Here is a 10,862-nt window from a genome sequence, read left to right as displayed (position 1 = left end):
AACGGTCTGCTATAAAGAAATAACAGACCGTAGAATGCCGTGATTAACCAATCACAATCAAGTATTCAACAAAACCATGTCATAATACAAAAATATTATCAACAAAAAAAATTACAGATTAAGCTATACAATATATAAAGAAGTCAAAATAATACTTATAATCCAATAATATGTATATTATTCTAAAATGGGACATTCTGCACAATGAGTACTTCTAGTACTTTATTTGATGCTGATACTATTAGTTTTACTTGAGTAAAGTTTTGAATGCAGGACTTTTACTTGTATTATGTGGTACTTCTAAAGGACTTCTTCCAGCGCTGGCTATAAGGTGAATATTTGTATTTATTTTAAGTTGTATGAATTTACCGTATGAGGATTTGTGAATATTTAGATGACTGTTGATCAGTGCGTCAAAGTTGATAAAATGTTGAAAGAAAGTTTGCAGAGAATCGTTCTGCTTCTCTGCTGGAAGATGGATGCACTACAATATATTATTTTACAGTTTATCTGCACACATTTTAGTCTGTAGTTTGGAGAATTATGTGTTAAAATGTACTTAAAATATGGAACTAGTGTCTGTGTGGGAAAAAAAACCCAGCAGCAGCATTGACGGGATTTCCTCTTCCTCGTATCATGTCCCTCGCTGTTCTTTTCCTGTTACTGAACCTGAACAGATATGAAGCTTTACTTGACTGTTTGTGTGTGTTGCACTGAAAGACTGTTTGGCTGTAAAATAAATGCATATAAAGAAAGAGTGAATATAAATAAATATTGTGTGTAGTGCTTTCTATATCTAGGTCTGACCTTCTACCACTAGATGTCGCTACCAGGCTGTAAAAAAGTCAACTTCTGTTGTCTATCGACCGTCATGGCAACCAAACATTACAGCTGAACGGCCTGTTAATCAGATGGAAGTGTTGTTGATCTGATGATTTATTGGCAGTTAATGAAAAGCATCCAATTCACATACTTAAAAAAAAGCTGTAACATCTGGAAACGAGAGATACTGTGTAAGAATGAAATGTAGGAATGTACAGCTTCATATTTGAATTGCCCATTTTGAAAAGACTTTGTTCATCTTTGGGATAATCTCTCACACACACAGTGTATTATAGTGGTAATGTATTTGTATGGCACTCAAAACAAGGCTACCTCACATAAAAAGAAAGAAAAGCACATGCCACTGCAATAAAATAACTTGGACAATACCATCAAAAGAGATCCATGAAATTAACCTGAATTAAAAAAGACTTGGAGCTCAGAAAGACCACTTATTGCAGAATTGTGGTGCTTTATTGTGTATTTTAATCTAATTTGGCGTCCCTATAGCAGCATTAAGAGTAGAGTAAACATCTAATAGTGACTTAAAGGTGTATTCTGGTGCTTTTTAGTGTATTTTAATGTAATTTGGCATCCCTATAGCATCGTTAAGAGTAGAATAATCATCTAAAAGTGACTTTAAGGTGTATTATGGTGCTTTATGGTGTATTTTAATCTAATTTGGCGTCCTTTTAGCAGCATTAAGTAGTTTAATCACCTAATAGTGACTTTAAGGTGCATTATGGTGTTTTTTTATTTATTAGTAGTTTAATCATCTAATAGTGACTTTAAGGTACATTATGGTGTTTTTTTATTTATTAGTAGTTTAATCATCTAATAGTGACTTTAAGGTACATTATGGTGTTTTTTTATTTATTAGTAGTTTAATCATCTAATAGTGACTTTAAGGTACATTATGGTGTTTTTTATACTTATTAGCAGTAGTTTAATAATCTAATAGTGACTTTAAGGTGCTTTAGTGTATTTTAATCAAATTTGGCATCCCTATAGCAACATTTAGAGTAAAATAATTATCTGGTAGTGACTTTAAGGTGTATTTAATATTTATTTTATTTGTGGAAGTTGCATTTTGCTCATTTGTGTTTTAAATTAATAAAATATATATATATATTTTTTTTTACTTATTTGTTATTATATTCATATAAATTTCAGATAATAATAAATGCCAGAGCAGAGTCACCTAAAGGAAGCCGCCTCCTGACGTGACGCAGCCGTGACGTCAGCGGTCTGACGGTGACGGACAGGTAAGACGACACCGGCCGCCATATTGGGAAACAACGGAAGTGAGAGAGAGAGAGAGAGAATGAGAGAGAGAGAGAGAGGGAGAGAGAGAGAGAGAGAGAGGAGGAGAGAGAGAGAGAGAGAGAGAATGAGAGAAAGAGAGAGAGAGAGAGGGGAAGGAAGGGCGTTCTCCCTCCTCGCCTCCTCGCTGCCGTTGGTCTCCTCCCTCCTCTCTCCTCGCCTCCTCCCTCCTCGACCGTTGGTGTCTCTCTCCGGAGGAAGGGGCGGTCTCAGCGCAGCAGCAGATCCGGAATCAGAAGGTGTTCTCTGGGCTCGGTCGGTCGGTGGAAGAGAGAGAGCTCCGCGGGTCGGTTCGGTTCCACAGAGAGAGGAGAGGTAGAAGGAAACAGGAACTAGCTTAAACAACACAGAAAGAAGGAAGGAAGGGGGAGAGAGACTGAAAGTGTCGACGGAGGGAGGGAAGAAGAGGAGTTGAACAGAAGTAAAGTAGAAGGACGGAGAGGACGAGGAGGAAGAGGAGGAGAAGAAGAAGAAGAGAAGATGCCTCTGGCTCAGCTGGCGGATCCCTGGCAGAAGATGCCTCTGGGAGGGACGACTGGAGAGGTGAGAGCTTCATCTTCATTATAACACCTGGTTCATTATGACATTATAACTCCTGGTTCATTATTACACCTGGTTCATTATGACATTATAACTCCTGGTTCATTATTACACCTGGTTCATTATGACATTATAACACCTGGTTCATTATTACACCTGGTTCATTATTACATTATAACACCTGGTTCATTATTACACCTGGTTCATTATGACATTATAACTCCTGGTTCATTATTACACCTGGTTCATTATGACATTATAACTCCTGGTTCATTATTACACCTGGTTCATTATGACATTATAACACCTGGTTCATTATTACACCTGGTTCATTATTACATTATAACACCTGGTTCATCATAACACCTGGTTCATTATGACATTATAACACCTGGTTCATCATAACACCTGGTTCATTATGACATTATAACTCCTGGTTCATTATTACACCTGGTTCATTATAACATTATAACACCTGGTTCATTATTACACCTGGTTCATTATTACATTATAACACCTGGTTCATCATAACACCTGGTTCATTATAACATTATAACTCCTGGTTCATTATTACACCTGGTTCATTATGACATTATAACTCCTGGTTCATTATTACACCTGGTTCATTATAACACCTGGTTCATTATGTTTCATCATAACACCTGGTTCATTATTACACCTGGTTCATTATGACATTATAACTCCTGGTTCATCATAACACCTGGTTCATTATAACATTATAACACCTGGTTCATTATGACATCATAACACCTGGTTCATTATTACACCTGGTTCATTATGTTTCATCATAACTCCTGGTTCATTATGTTTCATCATAACACCTGGTTCATTATTACACCTGGTTCATTATGACATTATAACTCCTGGTTCATTATGACATTATAACACCTGGTTCATTATGACATCATAACACCTGGTTCATTATTACACCTGGTTCATTAGAACATTGTAACACCTGGTTGGTCCTCTGGTCAGACTGACAGACAGTTGATCTGCAGTCAATAGAGTAGAAATACACCACACAGGATGTCACTGGAAAGCACCATGATACACCTAATACATCCATAATACACCTAATACATCCATGCATAGTACTGTAATAATTAGATTAAAGTACACTTAAAAAGCACCATAATACCTAATACATCCATGCATAATACACCTAATACATCCATTATACACCTAGATTAAAATACACTGTAAAGCACCATAATACACCTAATACAGCCATAATACACCTCAATACCTAATACATCCATGCATAATACACTTCAAAGACACTATTCTGTAATTATTCTACTCTTCATGCTGCTATAGGGATGCCAAATTACATTAACGTACACTTAAAAAGCACCATAGTTCAATGTAGAGTCTCTGTTAGATGATTATTGTACTCATAAAGTTCTTAAAGGGATGCTATATTAGATAAAAATACTTTAAAAAAGCATCATAAAGCATCATAATACACCTTAACGTCACTATTAGATACTTATTCTCCTCTTAAAGCTCTTATAGGATGCCAAATTAGATTAAAATACACTAAAAAGCACCATAATACACTTTAAAGTCACTATTAGATAATTATTATACTCTTAATGCTGCTATAGGGATACCTAATTAGATTAAAATATGCAAAAAAAACACCATAATACACCTTAAAGACACTATTAGATAATTATTCTACTCTTAAAGCTGCTATAGGGATGCTAAATGAGATTAAAATACACTAACGAGCACCATAATGCACCTCAAAGACACTATTAGATGATTATTCTACTCATAAAGCTCCAATAGGGATGCCAAATTAGATTAGAACACTGGAGAGTTGAGAGCTTCATTATAACACCTGGTTCATTATAACACCTGGTTCATTATTAACACCTGGTTCAGTATAACACCTGGTTCAGTATAACACCTGGTTCAGTATAACACCTGGTTAATTATTAACACCTGGTTCATTATAACACCTGGTTCATTATAACACTTGGTTCAGTATAACACCTGGTTCAGTATAACACCTGGTTCATTGTAACACCTGGTTCCTTATAACACCTGCTCCATTATAACACCTGGTTCGTTATAACACCTGGTTCGTTATAACACCTGGTTCAGTATAACACCTGGTTCATTATAACACCTGGTTCAGTATAACACCTGGTTCATTATAACACCTGGTTCAGTATAACACCTGGTTCAGTATAACACCTGGTTCGTTATAACACCTGGTTCATTACAACACCTGGTTCATTATAACACCTGGTTCGTTATAACACCTGGTTCGTTATAACACCTGGTTCAGTATAACACCTGGTTCATTATAACACCTGGTTCAGTATAACACCCGGTTCATTATAACACCTGGTTCAGTATAACACCTGGTTCGTTATAACACCTGGTTCATTATAATAACATCTGGTTCATTACAACACCTGGTTCATTATTACACCTGGTTTGTCCTGTTGACAGACTGACTGACAGTTCAGGGACTTTCAGTTGATCTGCAGTCAATGTAGGAGACAGGTAGAGTAGATATACACCACACAGGATGTCACTGGAAAGCACCATGATACACCTAATACATCCATGCATGATACACCTCAAACACACTGTTAGATGATTATTCTACTCTTGATGCTGCTACAGGGATGCCAAATTAGATTAAAGTACACTTAAAAAGCACCATAATACACCTTAAAGTCACTACTAGATTTGTATTCTACTCTTAAAGCTCCTAAAGGGATGCCAAATTAGATTAAAATACACTAAAAAGCACCATAATACACCTCAATGTCACTACTAGATGATTACTCCACTCATAAAGCTCTTATAGGGATTCCAAATTGGATTAAATTACACTAAAAAGTACCGTAATACACCTTAAAGACACTATTAGATAATTATTCTAATCTTAAATCTCATATAGGGATGCCAAATTAGATTATAATGCAAAAAAAAGCATCATAATCCACCTTAAAGTTACTATTAGATGATTACTCCACTCTTTAAACTCCTATAGGGATGCGAAATTAGATTAAAATACATAAAAAGGTACCATAATACAACCCAATGTCACTATTAGATACTTAATCTACTCTCAAAGCTTCTATAGGGATGCCAAATTAGATTATAATGCACAAAAAAGCACCATAATACACCTTAACGTCACTATTAGATTTGTATTCTACACTAAAAGCTCCTAAAGGGATGCCAAATTAGATTAAAATACACACAAAAAGCACCATAATACACCTTAAAGTCACTACTAGATGATTACTCTACTCCTAAACCTTCTATAGGGATGCCTAATTAGATGAAAATACACACAAAAAGCACCATAATACACCTTAACGTCACCATTAGATAATTACTCCACTCTTAAACCTCCTATAGGGATGCCAAATTAGATTAAAGTACATTAAAAAATGCATCATAATACATCTTAAAGTCACTATTAGATGATTACTCCACTCTTAAAGTTGTTGGGATGCCAAATTAGATTAAAAATACATAAAAGCACTTACTAAGCACATAAAAAAGCATTCAGTACTGCTGAGTGTCACAAAGTCACTACAAGTCACTTTGGGGATGTTTGTGGTGATTTCTAGATGCAGAATAAAGCTGTTGTAGTGGTTTTGATTTAATTGTTTGGTGTAAAACAAAAAGAAATAGATGCAAAATGTAGGATTGTTTTTTTTAAAAAAAGGGGCTCCAAAACTGAGACACAAGATTGAAACAAAAGCAGTTTTTTTTTCCTTCCTACAAGTAGTTGAATCTTGATAACAAGCAGGAGGCGGTGCCATGGCGACTGCATGATTCAGGAAGAGTTTACGTCTATATGTGTGTGTGTGTCCACTTCCTGTATGAGGTGTCACAAGGGCTGCATGGAGAAACGGCTGTGCGTGTGTGTGTGTGTGTGTGTGTGTGTGTGTGTGTGTGTGTGTGTGTGTGTGTGTGTGTGTGTGTGTGTTTGTGTTTGTGTGGTGTGTGTGTGTGTGTGTGTGTGTGTGTGTGTGTGTGTGTGTGTGTGTGTGTTTGTGTGTGTGTGTGTGTGTGTGTGTTTGTGTGGTGTGGTGTGTGTGTGTGTGTGTGTGTGTGTGTGTGTGTGTGTGTGTGGAGGCAGATTGTGAATAGTCGAACCTGATTCACGCTCAAACGCAAAAATGCACTGAGTCACTGAGCCAGCTTCTCTTTTTTCTGCCTGGCCTTGCTAACAAGCTCGTACCTGCTCGCAGCTTTTCCCACGCGCCCTCTTTTCCACTTCACTTTACAACCAGACAGGAGCGTGCCCGACGCTCTGCTCAATGAATCTGACCTTTGACCTCTGCGTAACACCTCCAAGCCAAAACTTTGGGCGGTGCAAGCGATGTGTCGTTATCCAGCTTTTTTTTTAGGCCACTACAGAATACAAAAACATCACAAAAAGCAGTGAGGAAGCATGAAGAAGAAGAGATGCTTCTGTAAGATGTTTTTGCCCTGAAGACAAGCTCATTCAGGATGCACACAAAGAGCAGAGAGTGGCTGCACTTGTCTGCAGAAATGCAGAAACAAAGATGAGTAGATCAAGATGGCTGCAGCAATGAATCTGCACTCTGCAGGCTTCAATGTTTTCTTACTATACAAAGAGTGCATTATAAAACAGCTGATGAAATATCCTTTAGGGCTTTGTCATGAATTGTTTTGTGTATAAAATGTCAGAAAATGCTGGAAAACACTCATTATAATGTCTTGATGTCGGCGATGCATACAAATTGCTTTTTTTTAATCCAACCAACCATCAAAATCACATTTGAGAAGGTCGAACCACAAGATTTCTGTCTTTTTTTGCTTGAAAAGTAACTGAAACTATTATCAAAACTTTCCGTTGATCGACTACTCTAATGGATTAATCATCCCTAATATTGCATAAACGGGCCAGTTCATGCAAATTATTGCTTTATTTTAAAGTTGAGACTTCTGCCACCACTCTAATAAAAGGAGCTGAAACAATTATTTAATTAATGGATTCATCTGCCTAAATAAATGAATAAATGACTCAATAAACATGTCATTAAATGTAGCAAAAATAATATAAAAAATAACTATAGTCATTAATTAATTGATCAAATGTGACAAAAATTGATATTACTGTTTTAATTTTTTTCTTTATTTATTTATCTTTGTATTAATTCCCTTATTTATTTACTCTTCTGTTTAATTTTCCCTTTTATTTATTTATTTTTAATAATTTTTACAATTAATATATTTATTTTTGCATTTATTTTGTATATATTTATTTATTTTTGCTTTTATTTTTTATTTATTTATTTTTAATAATTTTTACAATTAATTTATTTATTTTTGTATTTATTTTGTATATATTTATTTATTTTTGCATTTATTTTTTATTTATTTATTTTGCATACATGTTTTATTTATTTTGTATTTATTTTTAAATGTATGCATTTATTTATTCATTCATTTATACATATTCATATTTATTTATTTATTGAGCCATTTATTTATTTATTCATTTTTATTATTCATTTACTAATTATTTATTTTTCATAGAGATGTGCTTATAAATTTCTTGTAAATAAATCATTCAGTATGAAAAAAGCATTAAAAAAACAACAAATCGACTAAAGAAATCTTAGTCGATTTGTCGACTATTCATCTGTTTTGGTCTTAATCAACTAATTTTAATCGGCTGATAATTAAACTGCAAGAATTTTAATAATCACTTAATTGTGCGACTCATTTTTTAAGCAAAAAATGCAAAAAAATTTTGCCAATTCAAGCATCTCAAGTGTGAAGATTTCCTGCTTTCCTTTCCTTCCAAATAAACCGATCTTTTGGGCTGTTGTTGGTAGATGTCACCCTGGGACTTCTTGCACAAATTTTTGTGACATTTTATAGACCAAAAGATTAATCTTCTTTTTTTTGGGGGGGGCATTTTTACCATTTTATTGACAGTGGATAGAGTCTTGGAAAGGGGGGAGAGAGAGAGAGAGTGGATGCGGAAAGGGCCACAGGCCGGATTCGAACCCGGGCCACCGCGGTCAGGACTGAGGCCTGTCACATGGGCGCCCGCTCTACCGACTGAGCCAACCAGGCGCCCGATTAATCAACAAAATTATCTGGCAAATGATCCGATAATTGACGTGAATGTAAGTTGCAGCTCTAGGTCAGAGAAATGAGAACAAAGTCTCTTTCCAGAAATAATTTTCAGGATAATCCGCAGACTGTGCTGCTGTGTTTTTCTGCCCCCACTAAGGCTGAATATTGGCATCAATCTCCCAATTCGAGTCTCGAGTTTAATTTGATTCTTGAAGATTAAGTTGCATCCGGTAAATATTAATACTGCATAAATATGAAATTGCTTCTCTGAGTTAAACCACAGATGAGCCGTTCCTCTGCAAAACACAAATAAGTAGCCTAGAGCCCATCCTGCAGCCTCACTTCTCTTGACCTGGGATGCACTGTGTTCGCCAGCTCTGCAGATATTCTGAGTGTTGGTATCCCATTACAACGCTGGCAGACTCAAGATAACGATAATGCTTATTAATACCGGCTGTAAAAATGCAAAAGGCGTGCGATCCGATGTCATTATCCAGATAAAGTGTCCAGATATGTTAATATCAGGGGGAAATGACGAGGCGGTTGATCTCATTGGAAGTATGGACTGCATTGTGTCTCAGCTTTCAGTTCAGTTTTTGACTCTCTTTGCTGCAGACACAATGCAGTCCATACTTCCAAGAGCAGGGATATCAAACTATGAGGTGGGAGAGTTGTCAAAGATACTTCATGAGCTGAAAGGGAGCAGGTACATGCAAGTGTCCTGAAAACAACAGGAAGTTCGTGACTGTAGTTTGGCCCACTTATCAACAGTTGCAGCACTATTAGGCAACCTCCGGCTCTGAAAAGTGAAGCCAAAGCTGAAGTGTCTTAAACCAGCAGCGGGCGACTCCTCTGGTTGCTAAAAGAAGTCTGATTGTATAGAAGTCTATGAGAAAATGAGCCTACTTCTCACTTGATTTATTCCCTCAGTAAACATTGTAAACATGAGTTTATGGTCTCAATCACTAGTTTCAAGTCTTCTTCAATACAGCATGATGTTCATTTAGTAAATTATTATTATCATTAATAAGCATCAAAATAACTCACTAAAACCAAACTGATCAGAAAAACACTTGAGCAAACATCAGCGTGATAAGAACTACCTAAAATGACAGAAACCATCACTGGGAAAAATTCATTTGACGTGTACTTTGACTTTTTCTTTCTTTGACTAGAGTGATAAAATTAGGTGATGCCAGCAGAGAATACCGGCGATGGTAACGGTAGACAGCATTGCTGTACAATGTCAACATATTTTAACTAGGGATGTCAAAGTTAACATGTTAACGCAAATTAGTTTTACCGCCACTAATTTCTTAAACGCATTAACGCAGCTTGCGATTTGTGGGTTGTAGCGGACTCAGTTTTAAAGCTGGAGTGAAGATGCTGGTATCATATGAAACTATAAAAAAACTAAAGAATCCATTGTCATGCTATCTTGTCGTGAAGGAGGTTAAATAACGCTCCAAAGTTATGCTTAACGTTGGCAAGGAAAAACTGGCATGGCCATTTTCAAAGTAGTCTTGACAAATCTCACTTTAAGGTACATTTTGAACAGATAAAAAATGTGTGATTCATTTGCGATTAATCATAATTAACTATGGACAGTCATGCGATTAATCGCGGTTAAATATTTTAATCGATTGACAGCCCTAATTTGAACTTTTTGCCGTCCTCTGTGACAGAATTTACAACTGGATGTAAATTTGCTCCCTCACACAAGGAGACAATTGTTTAAGTTTGCAATAGAATATTAAGAGAAAGACATGCATTACTAGAATAATAACATAAAATAGTAGACACAATAGGATTTTATTTATTTTATTCCATCACCACAACAACATGTCGTTTTGTTTTGCCATCCTGCCAGTCTGTCAGATTGTTTGTTTGTTTTTCCCATGCCGTCCAGAAGGTGTTGTCCGTCTGCCATCTGCCGTCTGCCTGATTCCATGTGATTGCAGTATCAAGTTGGTACCTACAGCCAACTAACTGACTCCACGGCCGAATTATACTTCCTGTTTATACCCCCAAAGTCCCCACATCATGTGAACTTTAGTTCC

The 10,862-nt window shown here is 36.1% G+C and overlaps 1 protein-coding gene across 2 annotated transcripts in view; it reads left to right on the top strand.

The window, feature by feature from the left end:
- Window positions 1-2,185: 2,185 nt before the first annotated feature.
- rps6ka3b (ribosomal protein S6 kinase, polypeptide 3b) overlaps window positions 2,186-10,862 on the top strand; it is a 57,398-nt gene continuing 48,721 nt past the window's right edge. Inside the window, exon 1 of one of the 2 annotated variants that reach the window (XM_074621704.1) lies at window positions 2,186-2,688. In XM_074621704.1, coding sequence (XP_074477805.1) covers window positions 2,626-2,688 — 63 coding nt within the window. In that variant the 5' untranslated portion in view covers window positions 2,186-2,625. The remainder of the gene's footprint in view (window positions 2,689-10,862) is intronic. The other variant, XM_074621703.1, reaches the window with a different exon arrangement.

This window comes from Sebastes fasciatus, chromosome 21, assembly GCF_043250625.1.
Source record: "Sebastes fasciatus isolate fSebFas1 chromosome 21, fSebFas1.pri, whole genome shotgun sequence".
Classification (NCBI taxonomy): domain Eukaryota; kingdom Metazoa; phylum Chordata; class Actinopteri; order Perciformes; family Sebastidae; genus Sebastes; species Sebastes fasciatus.
Note: the sequence above shows the minus strand (reverse complement) of the source record. Positions and strands in the feature narration are given on the sequence as shown.